Source organism: Electrona antarctica (genome assembly GCF_951216825.1).
Source record: "Electrona antarctica genome assembly, chromosome: 4".
In the NCBI taxonomy this organism is placed as follows: domain Eukaryota; kingdom Metazoa; phylum Chordata; class Actinopteri; order Myctophiformes; family Myctophidae; genus Electrona; species Electrona antarctica.
In genome coordinates, this window is record NC_136809.1 from 47,693,377 (window position 1) to 47,717,348 (window position 23,972).

Consider the following 23,972-nt stretch of genomic DNA (forward strand, 5'->3'; position numbering starts at 1 on the left):
TGCTTCATTGTTTAAACTGTTCCTCATTTTGCCAGGGACTCGGATGCTCCCTGGACTACCCCTTAAAGACCCCTGGGGGTCCCTGGACCGCCCTTTGAGAATCACCTACAGTACATAGGTATAGACCTACAGTAATTACAATAGGATGAAATCTCTGATTTTAAACGTGTCATGTTTCAGTTGAAAATGTTTACAGCAGCAATAGATACATATATATATTATAATCTAAGACCTTCAACCCCTTAAACCCCCCTTTGAGAAAAGAAAAATGCTCATAAACAGGGATATGGATTTTATTTTGTTTTATTCAAACTATATATATCCAAAAGGCAAAAATAATATCTAACATCTGTTTCACTCAAAAGATATCCTTGAGGTAAATAACAGTGTTGTGGACTGTTAATAACTATAATTTCTATTTACAATTTAGGCATTTAGCCAATAACTGCATTAATCCACACACATTGTTGCCTATTCAAACTCTGCTTTGATCCCACAGGGCAAAAAATAGGCCTAAATTACCCTGTATTCAACCAAATTAAAGAATTGAGAAACTGTACCATCTAGTGGTGAAATGTGGCAAGTGACACCAAATGCCGGCCCTATGTACATTAATGTGTGTATTGATTTAATGGCCTTACTTTGTCTTTGATTCAGTCTCATTGACGGCCAAATATATATATATAAAAAAGGAATTTGGTTTTACTATTATATACATATTATTATAGGTAATAATCCCCTCAAAAGAATTTAATATAAATCAGCCATTAATGATGCCAGTTTCAATTTGAATACAAACTAATTTATTTTCAAATTCAAATTCAAATTGAATTATATTTTACACTACTACTACTACTACTACTACTACTACTACTACTAAAACCAGCAATATACTACCACTACTACCACCAGTACTAAATGATTTTATAAAACGCATAATAATACAATACACTTGCAGTTTTAGCACCATTCATTGTGTAGAATAATTTACTCTTTACTATAGGCTGTATGATTCAGATCACAGGCCCTCATGTGCATGTGCCTCATTCTCCTCATTTAGTTTATACTTAAACCCTCAACATTTCAGATTCTTTCTATAGGATCACAGTGTGGGCTGAACCCACTTTTGTCTTTCTGCTCCTTCTCTGAACTCAGGGGGGGAGTGGTGGTTGTTGTGCCATTCTCTCTGCACAGCGCTATACACGATGGCAGTATGATGGAGGGTATTCTCTCAGTCATAGCAGTTCGTATTTGTGGATAACGGAATGTAGTCTTTGTAGGTTTTAGAAGGGGGGAGGTCCGTAGTATGCTGTGTACGCCCTCACGATGCCCTCTGTCTCTGCCAACTCGTCACAGCCGTCGTGCAGCTCACACACCTCCCTCAGGCTGGAAGGAAGAGAACAAAATGTCAGACATTACCAATTCATCCTGCAGTGCACACAGATGGCTTAGCAACACATACTTATTATCTACATTAAGATAATTTGAGTCCTTTGGTGTTTTGTATTCACACCAGTAAATGCAGGGTGAAAACATAGCATGGCCTCAGGTAGTAATTTCAATTTCCTTAACTGTAATACCACATATGCCCGGAAACAGGAAGTCTATTTTGATACAAGCCATACTGTACTGGAATAATTGCCATATAAAAGCCAGCAACATGCAGCTGCATGGCCTGACAAATGCTTAGCAGCTGTAGAGCCTGTGCTGTCAGCATTAAGATGTTTGTTGTTCAATGAGGACTGGTTCTCAAAGTGGGGTCCGCGTGGACCCCCAGGGGTCCTACAGGGGGTCCCCAGCTAAATGATCCATAGTTAAGGACCAAATTAACATTTACAGGTCTATAACTTTTCTGACACAATTCTGACACAATTCTTTTTCACACAATTCCGAGAGTGTACAAATGTACACTCTCAGAATTGTGTGGGTCTGTGAGTTTAACAAGTTTCAGATTCACTGATGTGTATTTCTGGTGGTTCCAAAGAACGATATTGAATAATTTGGATTCCATAGAAATAGACATTGAAAATGTGATGAACTAATGAACAATATTTATATAAAAGAATACCTTTCCATTTGGACAAGAGTGAGAACTCCTCCTGCAGCTCTTCTGCTCCTCAGAAGAACAGCAGCCACATCTCTCTTCATAATCACCCCGGCAGCTGCAGCTGCAGAAGCACATTCAACAGTCAACTTTTTAAAAACTCATAATCCCATACTTTACACTTGTCCAACATCGACTCAGTTGCACTTAAAACCTCTCTGGGAAACCAGTTAATATCCTCAATATAACCTGAGCTCACAAAGTGTTGCACTGCCCAGTGGCTACATGTCAACTTCAACTTCAACTTCAAAGTACTTTATTTTTCCTTTCGGAAACTACTTTTGTGGGATGGTTAAAGGCAACAAGAAATCACAATACACAAATGCTATAAAAACTTAAAACTTAAAATGCCTACTTTTAAGGGGGAGGGGTATATTTTAGTATTAGTATATTTTAGTTTAGCTTTTAGTATATTATACTAAAAGCATAATATATTAAAATCATCTCTCTGTCACTCTCCTGAACAAACTCTGCAGAAAGTGCTGTACAAAGATTACGAGTCGACCAGACATAAAATAGGAAAGGACATCAACAAAGACAACACTGGCCTACCTTCAACACTGGCTGACTCTGATGAGGAGGAGGAGGAAGAAGAAGAGGAGGATGAGGCGGAATCGGATGCAGCCGAGTTGGACTCTGAAGAAGATGAAGACGAAGCCGCGGAGTCTGACTCTGAAGATGATGAAGACGATGACGAAGACGAAGCGGACGAGTCAGAGGCAGACGAGGTGTCAGCGGCTCCCGCATCAGCAGCGCCAGGATCGGCGGCGTCGTCGGCATAGGGGTCCACGATAACCTCGGGTTCCACTTCCACTACCATGTATGGCACTGAGGAGAAAGGGGGGGATCATTGATGGATCTATATAATTCTAAACAACATGAATGAACCTCTGCATCATGCTGTATGATAAGAGTTCATCACTGAGGATTTGGATGCTGTTCTTACCTCCCATGGACCAGCACACTGACAGCACAGTGCAACAGAGAGCGAGGAGAGTCAGAGTCTTCATGATGCCGGAGAGTCAGAGTCTTGTAGCACACTTGGTTGTTTGGTCTTCTCTTTGCTTTGGATGGATCCTTCTGTTCTGTTCTGTTCATTCTGGGTCAATATATACTACAGTCTGCCCCCCCCCTCCACCCCTGACCCCCACACAGTGGTGACCCATGCGATTGGCCAGAGGATCCGATGTCAGTGCTTCCGCCGCGCACTCGCCAGGATCACTCACATGAACACCCACACATCCCTGGCACGGGAGTCCAAAAACTCTCCTTCACCCACACATAAACTTACACAGCCACAAGCATTCGGGAGGCTTTTCGAACTACACGTGTGTAGCATGCGTGTGCATTGTAGGCTATAAAAATAACAACAAATGGGGATGTGAGACTAAAGATAGCATCCACATGTAAACGTTTTGCATAGGGTGGGAATCTCCACACATACATATGCACATACACGCGCACACACACACACACACACACACACACACACACACACACACACACACACACACACACACACACACACACACACACACACACACACACACACACACACACGTGCACAAGCATGTAAACAGTTAACAGTAGGTACACATACTGAAAAAGGGGGTTAGCAGGCACGTATCTGTCAGTCAGTTGGAGAATAAAACATCCAGAGATGCCATGGAAGAAAAAATCTGGTTTAGCACTGGGCATAATGTGGCATTTCTCTAGACATTCTAAATATGAATCCCACCATTTTTATGTCAACACAATTCTCAGGCTAAATCAATCAAACTTTAAATGTATTTTTTGTTGTGAACAAAAAAAACACACGTGTACCACTTTAACAGGGGTCAGAAGAACATCAAACATTCTGTATTCTTGCTAAATACTTTACCACCTATACATTTTATTGACCGGGGTCCCCTCAGGGGCTATATTTGGTCCCCTCCTTTTTGTCCTCCACACGATTGACTCAGTGGCGAAACACTCATCTGCGTAAACATATTGATATCCACATATGATCACCGTCCCCTACTGTATCAGACAGTATGACTGTATGTGCAAAATTATATGAGATGCATGCTGTTTGTTTTCATATCGGCTAGAATGTATGTGCAATACGGCCTGATGTTGACATAATGTTCTCCATGCCTGCGACCCCTCTGATCCTCACCCCACCTGACCCTGGAAAAAAGCAAAACAAGTCATGAATTAAAATTAAAACCAAATGCAATGATTTCTTTAAGTAAATGTCATGAATAAATAAAATGAAAAATCTAAGACATTCCATAAATTAGGATGTTTAAGATGTAGTGAGAACAGCCGATCTACAGCGCGTCACGAAGCAACGCGTTGTGAGCTTGTAGATCTACTATTTTTACTAGTTTGGGTCCCGGGCTACATCTCCTTGCCAAAATGGCTAATCTACAAGCTCACAATGCATCGCACTGCAACACATTATGAGCTTGCAGATCGGCTATTTTTTGCCGCATGTTCACCTCTGCAATAGGGATGCTAGGGTTCATGTGGTTGAGCAGAGTCCCAGGGCATTAGGGTTGCCAGTTCAGCTCCTGCTGTTATGTTGCTGTAGTCCTTACGCCAAATGTGATCTCCCACCCCCACAAACCCCAAACTATAGCTTGGGTCAACCAAACGCTACTAATCGAGTAACGGGGGATAAAACCGCGAGTCGTTATGCGACAGGGTTTAATTAGAGCGTTGCAGTGTCCCACCAGAACCACAGCCAGCCTCTATATAAAGACTCAGACCGGGCCTCGGCCAGGTCCTTTCCCCAGCTACGACCAGTTTACTGAGTCTATATTGACTCTCTGCACGGCCACACTTGAAGGATGTATTTCTGCATATGCATACTATTCATTGGGCAAGCCCCGTTGTGCTGATGAATGCACAGCAAATGTGCGGGTTTGAATGCAAACTTTCTGTTCATGCTTTTGCATTCCAGGATTTTTGATTAAAATGTTTCATATGGTTTGGACCTGAGCCATATTGCAAGTTAAATACCATCTCCATTCTCCATGCATAGCCAATGGACCATCTCCAAGTGTGTATACATTTGCCATAGTAGGCTATATATATGTATACGGAGGGCCCCAGCATTTTCTTCGTCATCATCATATACTGAGCAACAGCCAGCCTTGGCTAATGTAAAAAGGCCTTTTGCTGTCAATCTTGCTTCACAGTCTGTCGTTATTCTTGGTGGAAGGGGTTTGTTTTGGACTCTCAGGGGTGTAATTTCAATGTCTAGTCCAGCGTCCATTTTTGTGGGGTAACACAGTTTGAGAAAACATTTGCCACAACATCCCCAGTTGGGCAGAAAAAAACACAGACTCTACAGTATGTCCTCCCTGCTTTTGGATTTGCTCAGTGTCTTATTGTTTGAAATCACATGCTGGGCATGTCCAAGCCACATAGTAATCTAGACACACAAGGAATGCTCACTTATTTCTTTATAGGCCTATACACAGTGTTGCTCCTAGTTTGGAGTTTAGGTTTTACACAACTGTAGCAATTGTACTGCAGAGTAGACAGCACTGGCTGTCAGGCAGCTCATGCTAATTAACGGATTGCATAAACGTAACAGCTTCTTTTATGTGACATCGCAACATCACAGGTCTACAACAAAAAAAGCAATTCTGACTTAACAAGCGCTAAGACATTATCGTGTGATTTAAAAAGAAATCCAGCGCAGCGATAGTTCATTGAGACACGTAAGGCAGAAGGTTTAATATATAAATCCCCCCTTCATTCCCTATCAGCAATTCATTCTGTTCCTAAATCAGCTGTCTCTCTCCATGACAAGGCCCCTCACTCTCAGTCGCTGCCAGCTAACTCACTCACGCCCACATTCAATCAGGTGTTCTTTTTAAGCAGTCACTACCACAGACATATTATAAAGGTAGACGCCCTTTCCGGCATGTGCTCAAGGTAGGGAAAAACTTTCCCGAGATTCCTTGCGAAGCACTGCGGAAGCATGAGTGCATGAGTGTGCGTCACAGAGCGCATGTTCGGGTCTGAAAAGATGCGCTGTGATTGGCCAGTAATCACTTGAGTGGCAGCGTGACGTAACGTGCCTTCCACACTTCCGCCGTACTTCCTCCCCCAGTGTAAATTCTTCCGCCCCTCCTTCAACACACATCGCTCCAACGAACTGTAGCGGCCAATGAGGCATCTATTTTTTTAATATCTATGGTCACTACCCTGTCCTCAGTCTTCATGCTAGCTGACTCTGTCTCTGTTGTTCAGATGTCAGCGTTCAAATTTCCTACACCTCCCCGGCCTCCTCCCTGTGGCATTAGTTCTGTAATGGGTGATTCTGTGATTATACGTATGTGATTTATGGATTGTACTATTTGTGGTATCTAGTTCTGTTATGGGTATCTGTGATTATAATGTGTTTTATGGATTGTATTATGATCATGTGATATGTTCAGTATCTATGTGCTATATGGAATACATTGAAAGTTATGTTGTTGATGTAATGTCTTTATGTTATGCTCTGCTCTGGGGTTTGTTGTTATATCAGAGCTGTGTCTCGGTGCACAGATAATCTGAGATATCAGATATCAAATGTGATATGATATCAGATGATATGATATCACATGAGCAGAGCCACACCGCCACACTGCAATAAATGGTTAAATGTGACCAGATTTGACTGAGAGCCTGCCATCGCGCAAATTCCAGCTTTTCACCAGAGGAGAAAAACTTATATATATTTTTTTTCTTCAAAAATGAGTTAATAACACAGGCAGACTCTTCACATACTAGAGCATGTCTGAAATAAGTGTCGGAGCTGAAATCGACATGTAAATATGAAATAAATGCCCAACCATGTAGCTTGGTGTAATTTTAGAGTCCACAGAAGTTAACCTTTCAAACCTGTTTTCTCAACTCGCTGTTTCTCTGCAAGACATTACTCTATAAGCCATATCTCCAAAACTGGTGGGTCAAACTGAATATGTCCATTTGAAGCTATGATTCCCTGCTTTCATAAAAAAAAAAAAAAAAAAATCCAATGGCAGTCCCTCAGTCAAATTTAGTCACAAATGGTCATTCTGAGCTGAAGTGTTTCAATGAAATTAGGTTTCATTTTGACTATTCTGGTTCATACGGGACAATAAAATAGAGGGTGACTGACAGACACAATATTAGTGCTTATGTACATTTATATTTTGTTCTAAATGTTTTATTATAAGCTATGAAAATATGATATCTCTGCAATAAGCTTGTACAGTATACATACTGTCCTTGAAAAATCATTGAGTCACCTGCAATGAAGACGCTATTTTTAGGCAGTACACTAGACAACGTATTCTGTATGCTTACTCTCGGTTTTGTAGAATTTCTGTTAATATTTTTAATAATCCTTTTTTCCATCTCGTGTATAGCAATATATCCCTTTCAATATTTGTGAAAGGGATATATGCATGAAGTGTTTGCATGTAATCATGTTGAGCACATTAATTCAACAAAGGTATTTGGCTAAAGATCATGGGAGTTCATACTGTACAGTTGTGAATGCTCATGGTCAGCATATGTTCTACTGTACAAAGTACAGTATATATACAACACAAGGACGACATAAACACAACCCAGAAACACATGGCTATAGTTGACCCACTGTAGTATAATGGTACTCCCTATGCCTTCGTGGTCCACGTGCCTACACTGTATGGACTTGCAACAAACAACCCATGTGACCGCATACAGGAATGCATTGAGAAGAATGCTCACTAAACCACCATCTAGGACTCATGTCCTTATGAAAGGTCATGGCTGTCAAAAGCATCACCCTCGGCTCGAGCTTACATACAGTAGCATGTACAGCACTACAGCCACATCATGTTTAGTCATACCTTTAGATGTTATGAATATGAAGCACTGTCTGTCTTGAGTCAGCTGTCAGAATATTTTCACTACCCTGAGCTTAAAACCCATGTACAAGTACAACTAGAGAAATCAATTTTCTTTCTAGTACTAGGACTGGACTTATTGGTCTACCCTACTGTATGTTTCCAAATAGCTCAATGAGTGAGTGAAAACCAATGAAATGAGAGTCGGAAACAGGGATTAAATAAAATAAAATAAACATTATTATTAAACTTCACACAGAAAAGAAACAGCTTTGAACATTCATGAAAAGCAACAAACAAATGGGGGCCCCTTTAAATTGGTGACTTGAAAACTCCCAGTTCAGTTCTAAAGGGAAATCAGTCTCTTTCTCTAATTTGGAGAACCCGATTACCACATTTGTGGGGGGAATGGGGGGGGGTTCAGAGTTCCGGGTTGGCTCGTCAGGTCTGGGTACCATCCCGTACCAGAACCATCCATGGAAGGGAATCCTTTCAGGACACAAAAAACGTTACGTCAAGTGACCCCAGCATTTCCCTCCAGGGATCAATAGGTTTATCTTATCCTTAGTGAGTAATAACGGCGTGGCCGCCCTGTCCAATCTTTAGTTGTCGATAATATTAAGTTGCTATATGTGTACAGTCTATGATTGAAGCCAGACAAGTTACAATGTGGTGATGTTCAGTGGTGAAGCTGCAGCTGCTGCACTAAACGGTCTGCATGCTTGTGTGCACATCCCAGTGTTGGTACTGGTCCAAGCCTCATTTGGCCAAATGGATAATAGCGACCTTTATAAATATTCGCTTCACAAGAAAGAACAATGTTGATTTGCCAAACTTTCACGTTCTTCGTAAGTTTCACTTTTATTTCACCAGGCATTTCAGGCATTCATGGCCAAGTATGTACAGCTGGTATACTGTAGGCATCAGCTATAATTATTCTACTTTAGAGGACACAGTCACATATACAGTACATGTAGACAAACCTAGCTGTAGGTATTAACCCTGCCTGCACCTACTGTACATCTGCCATCTCTTCACATACAAAAAAACACTTATTTAATATTGACAGTGACCTTGATTGTGACCTTGAGGGTTTCGTCAAGTTAACCATGTCTTTGGGGCAGACAAGATTTCCCACAAAATGTCATGCAAATCTGTCCAGCGTTCAACATTTCACATTTATTTGTGTTAACATTTAACAAGAAATTCTTGAACACAAAGATGCACAAATTTGGGGGAACTCAAGTGTTTCAGGATACAGATCATGGATACAGGAAGGATCGTCTCCTCCATACTGCCAATTATCACGGAATGAACAGAATTTATCCAATGCCTTATCAGCTCTTGGCTTGGGCATTCCTGCAATCTGCAGACCCCTCACAACTGATTTATGGACATTACATAGGCTTCCAAATATGAACACCTGTGCACTGTGCAGTTTACATTTGTAACCAAGCTGTATATTTAAGACTTTGGTACTTTAGCATCTTGGTAAGGAATGCCTCTTCCAGACTGTGGTCGAACCCACTTCCAAAATGGTCACCACACGCGCTGCGCGCGCACACACACACACACACACACACACACACACACACACACACACACACACACACACACACACACACACACACACACACACACACACACACACACACACACACACACACACACACACACACACACACACACACACACACACACACATTTGCTTTCATTCAAGTCCATTTACTCTTCTTTGAGCAAGCATGCATGCAGAGAACACGATGACAGCAAGCAAGGACATGTACACAGCATGTATACTGACAACGTTTATTATACACATTATTTACATTTGCAGAGGTTGGCTTGATAATAATATGAGTCATTAACTGAAAGAGGTAAGCAGGGGGGGGGGGGGGGGATAATGAATATACATGATGTACTAATTGAGCGTATGCGACTCTGCGGTGTAGTTGTGCAACAGTGATACTGTATGCTTGGGCCTGTACTCCCTGTAGGAGATACACTGCATCAAGATTCAAGAAGGCAAAGGGCAGTGCCAGTTTCATCCCCTCTGCCATTAGGCTCCTTAACAAACACAAACCCCCAATACCTGATTCACCTCAACTGGACCTGCTTGCCAGTGCCCCCGGCGCACGCATGCACACACACACACACACACACACACACACACACACACACACACACACACACACACACACACACACACACACACACACACACACACACACACACACACACACACACACACACACACACACACACACACACACACACACAAAGGCAGATGAACTGGACTGAGCGCTGATAATGGACATGCGTGCACGCACGCACACACACATTATGAGTGTTTCATGGAGTGGAGAGAGACTTTGCTTTCTTTTAAATAGCTTTAAAAATGTTACTAGTACTGTACTTTGCTGGGTGTTTTATTGTATTGTCCTGTATGTATTGTCCTGAATGTATGCATTTACCTGAGCAAAACAATTTTCCCTTGTGGATAATAAAGACATCTAATCTAATCTAATCTAATCTATCTCGATAAGGTAGAAGAGGACATATAGGCATCACATACAGTATCTCCATACTCTATACAGATACTGGGTGCAAATATTACACTATAACCCTAGTTATCAGCTTAGTGGGTGTGGTGTTAATGCTGTGACTGGTTCGGTCTGGCTTATTAGCCAGGCTAGTGACTGGTAGCTTTAGCAGTTCAATAAATACCATAAAGTATACTGCTGAATAATACTTATACAACTGCTAAAGTCCATCCACTATACATGACGCGTGTCACATTTGTTAGCTTCATGATGACATTTAAAGTAGGGCAGTTACTCAATTAAAAAAAATGAATCAAATTAATTAGATGTTTGTAATAAATTAATTAAGAATATATTCTTATATGTTCTTTTTTCAATTACAATGGATTTTGGTATGCGAGTGAATCAATCAGTGAAGTTATTCAATCTAAATCTAAATTTACCGGTATGATCGGTACCCCTGAAACTCGTCCAGTGAGAAAGGTTTTGTGATGCAAAGGTGTTATTTTTTCTGTAATTAATTAATCGAAATAAAGTCCCAGCCCTACTTTTAATCTCTGGATAGCTTCATGTTGACATTAAAGTATAATAGTAACAAGATTGTTGGACAATCTACCACAAAAGCTAATCAGCTGTCCACTAATATTTCTCAGGTGTTGTTTTTGTCCACTCTCTTTGCTCATTATATGGATTTTGGCCAGGCCAGAAATGGATTTGGAGAGGCCTGTCCTCGCCTTATTGTAGATACGCCTCTGCTCTGTACATGATCCCAAGGCCCTATTTGAAAGGTGACGACCAAGAGGAACAAATTGTTCCGAACAATTCAAAAAATCACAGAGGGCTCTGTGGCACCCTTGCTAAGATGACGGCATACTACAGCATGCTGTTTTTCATCATTTTTGAGGATTAAAAAAAAGACTAAAATCAGCCCGAGACCATGGACTATAGCCCATGGTCTCGGAGTGATTTTCGTCTTTTTTCAAATCCTCGTTTTTCATCCTTTTTGACCATGGGCTATAGCCCTTTGTCTTGGACGGCAGACAATAGCATGCCGTTTTTCATCATTTTTGAGGATTTGAAAAAAAAAGACGAAAATAACTCAAAACATTTAAAAGTAAAAAGTTCCAGCATGTGTCTCCACAGTAAGCTGAATAATAAAAAGTGTGAATGGAGTTTCTAGGTGAAAGTGCTTTTTTGACGTGCCAATATCTGCCATTGAGCCCCATTGTAAATTTCTATATTTCTAAAACTATGAAACATTTCAAAGATTCCTTTTCAGGCAAACATGTCCACCGTAAGATGAACCTAAATAGGTTTGAATGGGGATTCTAGGTGTAAGTATGTAGGACTAGTAGCATGCCAAAGTTATAATTTTTTTTCGGACGGCATACTATAGCATGTCGTTTTTCGTGATTTTGGACTATTTGAAAAAAAGATGAAAATCATGAAAAAACGACATACTATAGTTCATGGCTTCGGATGGCATACTATAGCATGTCGTTTTTCATGATTTTGGAGGATTTGAAAAAAATATGAAAATCATGAAAAAACGACATACTATAGTCCATGGTTTGGGACGGCATAATATATTTTGTCATATTTTCATGATTTTGGGACACTATGTCAGAGCCAGGACTTGAACCTGCAGCCTCCTGATTCCCAGGCAGGCTCTGTACCCAGTGAGCCACTGTGCATGCTGTTCTTATAAGGCCGAATAGATAATGACAGAAGAGCCAGAGACTTGTTTCCATTGTGGTTCATAAACATTCGAACGTCTAGAGATAAATGTATTATACATTTATTATACATTTATTATTATTATTATTTTATTTTTTGTATTTTATTTTTGTATCAATGTTGTACTCAAAGGGAACAGCAGACTGTGTTGTGGCAGGTAGCAAGTAGATCAGTGACTTAGCACACTGGCTGCATGATCTGGAGATTGTGGGTTCAAACCCCACTCAAATGTTTACTTGCCAAAATCTGCCATTGACCCCCATTCTGAATTTCTCAAATTTAAAAGCACTATATTTCTAAAACGATGAAACATTTCAAAGATTCCTTAGTTTACAGGCAAACATGTCCACCGTAAGATGAACCTAAATAGGTTTGAATGGGGTTTCTAGGTGTAAGTATGTAGGACTAGTAGCATGCCAAAGTTTGTGCTATTGCCATTGGGAATGCATTGGGCGTTTAACCTAAATAACTCAGAAACTACAAAACATTTCAAAGTAAAAAGTTCCAGCATGTGTCTCCACAGAAAGCTGAATTATAAAAAGTGTGAATGGAGTTTCTAGGTGAATGATTTTTTGACGTGCCACTATCTGCCATTATGAATTTCTCAAATTGAAAGCACTATATTTCTAAAACTATGAAACATTTCAAAGATTCCTTTTCAGGCAAACATGTCCACCGTAAGATGAACCTAAATAGGTTTGAATGGGGATTCTAGGTGTAAGTATGTAGGACTAGTAGCATGACAAAGTTATAATGTTTTTCGGACGGCATACTATAGCATGTCGTTTTATATGATTTTGGAGGATTTGAAAAAGAAGATGAAAATCATGAAAAAACGACATACTATAGTCCATGGTTTGGGACGGCATAATATATTTTGTCATATTTTCATGATTTTGGGACACTATGTCAGAGCCAGGACTTGAACCTGCAGCCTCCTGATTCCCAGGCAGGCTCTGTACCCAGTGAGCCACTGTGCATGCTGTTCATAAAAGGCCGAATAGATAATGACAGAAGAGCCAGAGACTTGTTTCCATTGTGGTTCATAAACATTCAAACGTCTAGAGATAAACAACAGCAAAAGAAACAATAGACAAATCTCCTGTTATTTTATTTTTTGTATTTTATTTTTGTATCAATGTTGTACTCAAAGGGAACAGAAGACTGTGTTGTGGCAGGTAGCAAGTAGATCAGTGACTTAGCACACTGGCTGCATGATCTGGAGATTGTGGGTTCAAACCCCACTCAAATGTTTACTTGCCAAAATCTGCCATTGACCCCCATTCTGAATTTCTCAAATTTAAAAGCACTACATTTCTAAAACGATGAAACATTTCAAAGATTCCTTTTCAGGCAAACATGTCCACCGTAAGATGAACCTAAATAGGTTTGAATGGGGTTTCTAGGTGTAAGTATGTAGGACTAGTAGCATGCCAAAGTTTGTGCTATTGCCATTGGGAATGCATTGGGCGTTTAACCTAAATAACTCAGAAACTACAAAACATTTCAAAGTAAAAAGTTCCAGCATGTGTCTCCACAGAAAGCTGAATTATAAAAAGTGTGAATGGAGTTTCTAGGTGAATGAATTTTTGACGTGCCACTATCTGCCATTATGAATTTCTCAAATTGAAAGCACTATATTTCTAAAACTATGAAACATTTCAAAGTAAAAAGTTCCAGCATGTGTCTCCACAGTAAGCTGAATTATAAAACGTGTGAATGGAGTTTCTAGGTGAAAGTGATTTTTTGACGTGCCACTATCTGCCATTATAAATTTCTCAAATTTAAAGCACTATATTTCTAAAACTATGAAACATTTCAAAGATTCCTTTTCAGGCAAACATGTCCACCGTAAGATGAACCTAAATAGGTTTGAATGGGGTTTCTAGGTGTAAGTATGTAGGATTGTAGCATGCCAAAGTTTGTGCTATTGCCATTGGGAATGCATTGGGCGTTTAAGTTAAATAACTCAGAAACTACAAAACATTTCAAAGTAAAAAGTTCCAGCATGTGTCTCCACAGTAAGCTGAATTATAAAAAGTGTGAATGGAGTTTCTAGGTGAAAGTGCTTTTTTGACGTGCCAATATCTGCCATTGAGCCCCATTGTAAATGTCTCTAATTTAAAAGCACTATATTTCTAAAACTATGAAACATTTCAAAGATTCCTTTTCAGGCAAACATGTCCACCGTAAGATGAACCTAAATAGGTTTGAATGGGGTTTCTAGGTGTAAGTATGTAGGATTGTAGCATGCCAAAGTTTGTGCTATTGCCATTGGGAATGCATTGGGCGTTTAAGTTAAATAACTCAGAAACTACAAAACATTTCAAAGTAAAAAGTTCCAGCATGTGTCTCCACAGTAAGCTGAATTATAAAAAGTGTGAATGGAGTTTCTAGGTGAAAGTGCTTTTTTGACATGCCAATATCTGCCATTGAGCCCCATTGTAAATGTCTCTAATTTAAAAGCACTATATTTCTAAAACTATGAAACATTTCAAAGATTCCTTTTCAGGCAAACATGTCCACCGTAAGATGAACCTAAATAGGTTTGAATGGGGTTTCTAGGTGTAAGTATGTAGGACTAGTAGCATGCCAAAGTTTGTGCTATTGCCATTGGGAATGCATTGGGCGTTTAAGTTAAATAACTCAGAAACTACAAAACATTTCAAAGTAAAAAGTTCCAGCATGTGTCTCCACAGTAAGCTGAATTATAAAAAGTGTGAATGGAGTTTCTAGGTGAAAGTGCTTTTTTGACGTGCCAATATCTGCCATTGAGCCCCATTGTAAATGTCTCAAATTTGAAAGCACTATATTTCTAAAACGATGAAACATTTCAATGATTCCTTTTCAGGCAAACATGTCCACCGTAAGATGAACCTAAATAGGTTTGAATGGGGTTTCTAGGTGTAAGTATGTAGGACTAGTAGCATGCCAAAGCTTGTGCTATTGCCATTGGGAATGCATTGGGCGTTTAAGTTAAATAACTCAGAAACTACAAAACATTTCAAAGTAAAAAGTTCCAGCATGTGTGCCCACAGTAAGCTGAACTAGAAAGGTCGCAATTTTAAAAAATTGCAAAGTGTGGTTGCCGCAGTGGCTTACATATGCCTCTCCCACTGATATTGCCAGCCAATTACAATGTTGCGTCACCCCTGCGATCATGCGTAAGTAATTCGGATGGGATTTATCCCCCCAAAAAAATTTTTTCTGCAAGAAACGGTTACATTTTTCGCATTTGCGGCACCCCCTATGGATGAAAATGGAATCGCTTTTGGCTTTTGGTTGATTAAACCACCCGCGACATCTGATTCAAATTTGGGATGGATTGGACATTCCGTTCGTGACTTTAGGCATTTTTTGTAAAATAGGCCCCTCCCACTAACTTCGGACGACGATTAAGGCCGAACAATACGGACAAAAAAAAAATCAAAAAATCTGAAAAAAATGTAAACGCGGTCCGATAGGTCCAGAGATCATGTGTACCGATTTCTGTGAGATTCGGACAAAATCTGTAGAATCAGAAAATAAAAGTGTGTTTTGAAGAAAATTCAAAATGGCGGAAAATCTATCCTGACGCAAATGGGCGTGGCCTATATGGGGAGATGCGTCATGGCCCAAGGAATACAGGGAAAAGGGAATTTTGAATTTATGACCTACGGTTCAAGAGTTATAAGCCAAAACGTAAAGTGGGCTGTTATAGCGCCACCATGAGGCCGACCGATATAATTATAAGTTCATTAATTTTAGTAAGTATTACGAATTATCCCTCCACGTTTTGTAACTATAGCCCTTACGGTCTCCGAGGAAAAAATACTTGAACGTGATTTTTCGCATTTTCCCATTCATGTCAATGGGGAAATTTAATTCACTAATAAATTCATATCAATTAAACTATACAATATTTCTCTTAGCAATGAGCAAGCACACCATTTCCGATTTTTCCGGTCAATTTGACATATGGGTCAAGTGCGTACAGTTAAAGCTGTGGGAGGAGTAGCGTTTCAAAAAAAGGGTTACTCCAGTAAAATAAAAAAAAATAAAGTGTTACAATTACAATAGTCTGGTTGCCCTTTAGGGCAACCACACTAATTATATAAAGTGTGAATGGAGTTTCTAGGTGAAAGTGACTTTTTGACGTGCCATAGAGCTGCCATTGATCCCCATTATAAACTTCTCAAATTTGAAAGCACTATATTTCTAAAACTATGAAACATTTCAAAGATTCCTTTTCAGGCAAACATGTCCACCGTAAGATGAACCTAAATAGGTTTGAATGGGGATTCTAGGTGTAAGTATGTAGGACTAGTAGCATGCCAAAGTTATAATTTTTTTCGGACGGCATACTATAGCATTTTGTTTTATATGATTTTGGAGGATTTGAAAAAAAGATGAAAATCATGAAAAAACGACATACTATAGTCCATGGTTTGGGACGGCATAATATATTTTGTCATATTTTCATGATTTTGGGACACTATGTCAGAGCCAGGACTTGAACCTGCAGCCTCCTGATTCCCAGGCAGGCTCTGTACCCAGTGAGCCACTGTGCATGCTGTTCATAAAAGACCGAATAGATAATGACAGAAGAGCCAGAGACTTGTTTCCATTGTGGTTCATAAACATTCGAACGAGATAAACAACAGCAAAAGAAACAATAGACAAATCTCCTGTTATTTTATTTTTTGTATTTTATTTTTGTATCAATGTTGTACTCAAAGGGAACAGAAGAATGTGTTGTGGCAGGTAGCAAGTAGATCAGTGACTTAGCACACTGGCTGCATGATCTGGAGATTGTGGGTTCAAACCCCACTCAAATGTTTACTTGCCAAAATCTGCCATTGACCCCCATTCTGAATTTCTCAAATTTAAAAGCACTATATTTCTAAAACGATGAAACATTTCAAAGATTCCTTTTCAGGCAAACATGTCCACCGTAAGATGAACCTAAATAGGTTTGAATGGGGTTTCTAGGTGTAAGTATGTAGGACTAGTAGCATGCCAAAGTTTGTGCTATTGCCATTGGGAATGCATTGGGCGTTTAACCTAAATAACTCAGAAACTACAAAACATTTCAAAGTAAAAAGTTCCAGCATGTGTCTCCACAGAAAGCTGAATTATAAAAAGTGTGAATGGAATTTCTAGGTGAATGAATTTTTGACGTGCCACTATCTGCCATTATGAATTTCTCAAATTGAAAGCACTATATTTCTAAAACTATGAAACAATTCAAAGTAAAAAGTTCCAGCATGTGTCTCCACAGTAAGCTGAATTATAAAACGTGTGAATGGAGTTTCTAGGTGAAAGTGATTTTTTGACGTGCCACTATCTGCCATTATAAATTTCTCAAATTTCTTGGGAATGCATTGGGCGTTTAACCTAAATAACTCAGAAACTACAAAACATTTCAAAGTAAAAAGTTCCAGCAGTTCCAAGATGAACCTAAATAGGTTTGAATGGGGTTTCTAGGTGTAAGTATGTAGGACTAGTAGCATGCCAAAGTTTGTGCTATTGCCATTGGGAATGCATTGGGCGTTTAAGTTAAATAACTCAGAAACTACAAAACATTTCAAAGTAAAAAGTTCCAGCATGTGTCTCCACAGTAAGCTGAATTATAAAAATCACACCCGTGTGAACTGAGTGGTGTAAGGTTTTATATAGCATGATCAGCTGTGGTCTGACGTAATGTCTAACGTAATGAAATAAGGTAAGGTATTATGTAGCCTGATCAGCTCTGATCTGACGTAATGAAATCACACCCGGATGTGATTTCACAACTGGCTTTTTCTGTGCAGAGAAAATGACCATGGTTGCTACGGTCATCCAGTTCACCCGGGTGTGATTTAATTACGTCAGAAATTATTTTGAACATAGCAACCATGCTCATTTTTTTCTGCACACAAAAGCCAGTTGTAGGAGTGGTTTACACCACTCAAAAAAAGTGTGAATGGAGTTTCTAGGTGAAAGTGCTTTTTTGACGTGCCAATATCTGCCATTGAGCCCCATTGTAAATGTCTCAAATTTGAAAGCACTATATTTCTAAAACGATGAAACATTTCAATGATTCCTTTTCAGGCAAACATGTCCACCGTAAGATGAACCTAAATAGGTTTGAATGGGGTTTCTAGGTGTAAGTATGTAGGACTAGTAGCATGCCAAAGCTTGTGCTATTGCCATTGGGAATGCATTGGGCGTTTAAGTTAAATAACTCAGAAACTACAAAACATTTCAAAGTAAAAAGTTCCAGCATGTGTCTCCACAGTAAGCTGAATTATAAAAATCACACCCGTGTGAACTGAGTGGTGTAAGGTTTTATATAGCATGATCAGCTGTGGTCTGACGTAATGTCTAACGTAATGAAATAAGGTAAGGTATTATGTAGCCTGATCAGCTCTGATCTGACGTAATGAAATCACACCCGGATGTGATTTCACAACTGGCTTTTTCTGTGCAGAGAAAATGACCATGGTTGCTACGGTCATCCAGTTCACCCGGGTGTGATTTAATTACGTCAGAAATTATTTTGAACATAGCAACCATGCTCATTTTTTTCTGCACACAAAAGCCAGTTGTAGGAGTGGTTTACACCACTCAAAAAGTGTGAATGGAGTTTCTAGGTGAAAGTGCTTTTTTGACGTGCCAATATCTGCCATTGAGCCCCATTGTAAATGTCTCAAATTTGAAAGCACTATATTTCTAAAACGATGAAACATTTCAATGATTCCTTTTCAGGCAAACATGTCCACCGTAAGATGAACCTAAATAGGTTTGAATGGGGTTTCTAGGTGTAAGTATGTAGGATTGTAGCATGCCAAAGTTTGTGCTATTGCCATTGGGAATGCATTGGGCGTTTAAGTTAAATAACTCAGAAACTACAAAACATTTCAAAGTAAAAAGTTCCAGCATGTGTCTCCACAGTAAGCTGAATTATAAAAAGTGTGAATGGAGTTTCTAGGTGAAAGTGCTTTTTTGACGTGCCAATATCTGCCATTGAGCCCCATTGTAAATGTCTCTAATTTAAAAGCACTATATTTCTAAAACTATGAAACATTTCAAAGATTCCTTTTCAGGCAAACATGTCCACCGTAAGATGAACCTAAATAGGTTTGAATGGGGTTTCTAGGTGTAAGTATGTAGGACTAGTAGCATGCCAAAGTTTGTGCTATTGCCATTGGGAATGCATTGGGCGTTTAACCTAAATAACTCAGAAACTACAAAACATTTCAAAGTAAAAAGTTCCAGCATGTGTCTCCACAGTAAGCTGAATTATAAAAAGTGTGAATGGAGTTTCTAGGTGAATGAATTTTTGACGTGCCACTATCTGCCATTATGAATTTCTCAAATTGAAAGCACTATATTTCTAAAACTATGAAACATTTCAAAGTAAAAAGTTCCAGCATGTGTCTCCACAGTAAGCTGAATTATAAAAAGTGTGAATGGAGTTTCTAGGTGAATGAATTTTTGACGTGCCACTATCTGCCATTATACATTTCTCAAATTGAAAGCACTATATTTCTAAAACTATGAAACATTTCAAAGATTCCTTTTCAGGCAAACATGTCCACCGTAAGATGAACCTAAATAGGTTTGAATGGGGATTCTAGGTGTAAGTATGTAGGACTAGTAGCATGCCAAAGTTATAATTCTTTTCGGACGGCATACTATAGCATGTCGTTTTTCGTGATTTTGGACTATTTGAAAAAAAGATGAAAATCATGAAAAAACGACATACTATAGTTCATGGCTTCGGACGGCATACTATAGCATGTCGTTTTTCATGATTTTGGAGGATTTGAAAAAAAGATGAAAATCATGAAAAAACTACATACTGTAGTCCATGGTTTGGGACGGCATAATATATTTTGTCATATTTTCATGATTTTGGGACACCATGTCAGAGCCAGGACTTGAACCTGCAGCCTCCTGATTCCCAGGCAGGCTCTGTACCCAGTGAGCCACTGTGCATGCCGTTATTAAAAGGCCAAATAGATAATGACAGAAGAGCCAGAGACTTGTTTCCATTGTGGTTCATAAACATTCGAACGTCTAGAGATAAACAACAGCAAAAGAAACAATAGACAAATCTCCTGTTATTTTATTTTTTGTATTTTATTTTTGTATCAATGTTGTACTCAAAGGGAACAGCAGACTGTGTTGTGGCAGGTAGCAAGTAGATCAGTGACTTAGCACACTGGCTGCATGATCTGGAGATTGTGGGTTCAAACCCCACTCAAATGTTTACTTGCCAAAATCTGCCATTGACCCCCATTCTGAATTTCTCAAATTTAAAAGCACTATATTTCTAAAACGATAAAACATTTCAAAGATTCCTTTACAGGCAAACATGTCCACCGTAAGATGAACCTAAATAGGTTTGAATGGGGTTTCTAGGTGTAAGTATGTAGGACTAGTAGCATGCCAAAGTTTGTGCTATTGCCATTGGGAATGCATTGGGCGTTTAACCTAAATAACTCAGAAACTACAAAACATTTCAAAGTAAAAAGTTCCAGCATGTGTCTCCACAGAAAGCTGAATTATAAAAAGTGTGAATGGAGTTTCTAGGTGAATGAATCTTTGACGTGCCACTATCTGCCATTATGAATTTCTCAAATTGAAAGCACTATATTTCTAAAACTATGAAACATTTCAAAGTAAAAAGTTCCAGCATGTGTCTCCACAGTAAGCTGAATTATAAAACGTGTGAATGGAGTTTCTAGGTGAAAGTGATTTTTTGACGTGCCACTATCTGCCATTATACATTTCTCAAATTTAAAGCACTATATTTCTAAAACTATGAAACATTTCAAAGATTCCTTTTCAGGCAAACATGTCCACCGTAAGATGAACCTAAATAGGTTTGAATGGGGTTTCTAGGTGTAAGTATGTAGGATTGTAGCATGCCAAAGTTTGTGCTATTGCCATTGGGAATGCATTGGGCGTTTAAGTTAAATAACTCAGAAACTACAAAACATTTCAAAGTAAAAAGTTCCAGCATGTGTCTCCACAGTAAGCTGAATTATAAAAAGTGTGAATGGAGTTTCTAGGTGAAAGTGCTTTTTTGACGTGCCAATATCTGCCATTGAGCCCCATTGTAAATGTCTCTAATTTAAAAGCACTATATTTCTAAAACTATGAAACATTTCAAAGATTCCTTTTCAGGCAAACATGTCCACCGTAAGATGAACCTAAATAGGTTTGAATGGGGTTTCTAGGTGTAAGTATGTAGGATTGTAGCATGCCAAAGTTTGTGCTATTGCCATTGGGAATGCATTGGGCGTTTAAGTTAAATAACTCAGAAACTACAAAACATTTCAAAGTAAAAAGTTCCAGCATGTGTCTCCACAGTAAGCTGAATTATAAAAAGTGTGAATGGAGTTTCTAGGTGAAAGTGCTTTTTTGACGTGCCAATATCTGCCATTGAGCCCCATTGTAAATGTCTCTAATTTAAAAGCACTATATTTCTAAAACTATGAAACATTTCAAAGATTCCTTTTCAGGCAAACATGTCCACCGTAAGATGAACCTAAATAGGTTTGAATGGGGTTTCTAGGTGTAAGTATGTAGGACTAGTAGCATGCCAAAGTTTGTGCTATTGCCATTGGGAATGCATTGGGCGTTTAACCTAAATAACTCAGAAACTACAAAACATTTCAAAGTAAAAAGTTCCAGCATGTGTCTCCACAGTAAGCTGAATTATAAAAAGTGTGAATGGAGTTTCTAGGTGAATGAATTTTTGACGTGCCACTATCTGCCATTATGAATTTCTCAAATTGAAAGCACTATATTTCTAAAACTATGAAACATTTCAAAGTAAAAAGTTCCAGCATGTGTCTCCACAGTAAGCTGAATTATAAAAAGTGTGAATGGAGTTTCTAGGTGAATGAATTTTTGACGTGCCACTATCTGCCATTATACATTTCTCAAATTGAAAGCACTATATTTCTAAAACTATGAAACATTTCAAAGATTCCTTTTCAGGCAAACATGTCCACCGTAAGATGAACCTAAATAGGTTTGAATGGGGATTCTAGGTGTAAGTATGTAGGACTAGTAGCATGCCAAAGTTATAATTCTTTTCGGACGGCATACTATAGCATGTCGTTTTTCGTGATTTTGGACTATTTGAAAAAAAGATGAAAATCATGAAAAAACGACATACTATAGTTCATGGCTTCGGACGGCATACTATAGCATGTCGTTTTTCATGATTTTGGAGGATTTGAAAAAAAGATGAAAATCATGAAAAAACTACATACTATAGTCCATGGTTTGGGACGGCATAATATATTTTGTCATATTTTCATGATTTTGGGACACCATGTCAGAGCCAGGACTTGAACCTGCAGCCTCCTGATTCCCAGGCAGGCTCTGTACCCAGTGAGCCACTGTGCATGCCGTTATTAAAAGGCCAAATAGATAATGACAGAAGAGCCAGAGACTTGTTTCCATTGTGGTTCATAAACATTCGAACGTCTAGAGATAAACAACAGCAAAAGAAACAATAGACAAATCTCCTGTTATTTTATTTTTTGTATTTTATTTTTGTATCAATGTTGTACTCAAAGGGAACAGCAGACTGTGTTGTGGCAGGTAGCAAGTAGATCAGTGACTTAGCACACTGGCTGCATGATCTGGAGATTGTGGGTTCAAACCCCACTCAAATGTTTACTTGCCAAAATCTGCCATTGACCCCCATTCTGAATTTCTCAAATTTAAAAGCACTATATTTCTAAAACGATAAAACATTTCAAAGATTCCTTTACAGGCAAACATGTCCACCGTAAGATGAACCTAAATAGGTTTGAATGGGGTTTCTAGGTGTAAGTATGTAGGACTAGTAGCATGCCAAAGTTTGTGCTATTGCCATTGGGAATGCATTGGGCGTTTAACCTAAATAACTCAGAAACTACAAAACATTTCAAAGTAAAAAGTTCCAGCATGTGTCTCCACAGAAAGCTGAATTATAAAAAGTGTGAATGGAGTTTCTAGGTGAATGAATCTTTGACGTGCCACTATCTGCCATTATGAATTTCTCAAATTGAAAGCACTATATTTCTAAAACTATGAAACATTTCAAAGATTCCTTTTCAGGCAAACATGTCCACCGTAAGATGCACCTAAATAGGTATGTAGGACTAGTAGCATGCCAAAGTTATATATTTTTTCGGACGGCATACTATAGCATGTCGTTTTTCGTGATTTTGGACTATTTGAAAAAATGATGAAAATCATGAAAAAACGACATACTATAGTTCATGGCTTCGGACGGCATACTATAGCATGTCGTTTTATATGATTTTGGAGGATTTGAAAAAAAGATGAAAATCATGAAAAAATGACATACTATAGTCCATGGTTTGGGACGGCATAATATATTTTGTCATATTTTCATGATTTTGGGACACTATGTCAGAGCCAGGACTTGAACCTGCAGCCTCCTGATTCCCAGGCAGGCTCTGTACCCAGTGAGCCACTGTGCATGCTGTTCATAAAAGGCCGAATAGATAATGACAGAAGAGCCAGAGACTTGTTTCCATTGTGGTTCATAAACATTCGAACGTCTAGAGATAAACAACAGCAAAAGAAACAATAGACAAATCTCCTGTTATTTTATTTTTTGTATTTTATTTTTGTATCAATGTTGTACTCAAAGGGAACAGAAGACTGTGTTGTGGCAGGTAGCAAGTAGATCAGTGACTTAGCACACTGGCTGCATGATCTGGAGATTGT

General features: G+C 38.9%; 1 protein-coding gene across 1 annotated transcript; it reads right to left on the reverse strand.

Annotated features, from left to right (window-relative positions):
- Positions 1-277: 277 nt before the first annotated feature.
- On the reverse strand, positions 278-3,174 carry bglapl (bone gamma-carboxyglutamate (gla) protein, like). Its single transcript, XM_079498460.1, has 4 exons — positions 3,051-3,174; positions 2,657-2,932; positions 2,069-2,168; positions 278-1,386 (listed from the first exon to the last, which is right to left on the reverse strand). Exons 1-4 carry the CDS (start codon positions 3,112-3,114, stop codon positions 1,284-1,286), a joined length of 543 nt encoding a protein of 180 aa, XP_079354586.1. The 5' UTR covers positions 3,115-3,174; the 3' UTR covers positions 278-1,283.
- Positions 3,175-23,972: the final 20,798 nt, after the last annotated feature.

What these genes read in the sequence shown, in the direction of transcription:
- bglapl (XM_079498460.1), bottom strand. Translation starts at nt 3,114, where the DNA reads ATGAAGACTCTGACTCTCCTCGCTCTCTGTTGCACTGTGCTGTCAGTG. An exon ending in AGTGTGCTGGTCCATGGGAG is followed by an intron (nt 2,933 to 3,050) that starts GTAAGAACAGCA and finishes CTTTCTCCTCAG; the next exon opens with TGCCATACATGGTAGTGGAA. An exon ending in AGAGTCAGCCAGTGTTGAAG is followed by an intron (nt 2,169 to 2,656) that starts GTAGGCCAGTGT and finishes GTGCTTCTGCAG; the next exon opens with CTGCAGCTGCCGGGGTGATT.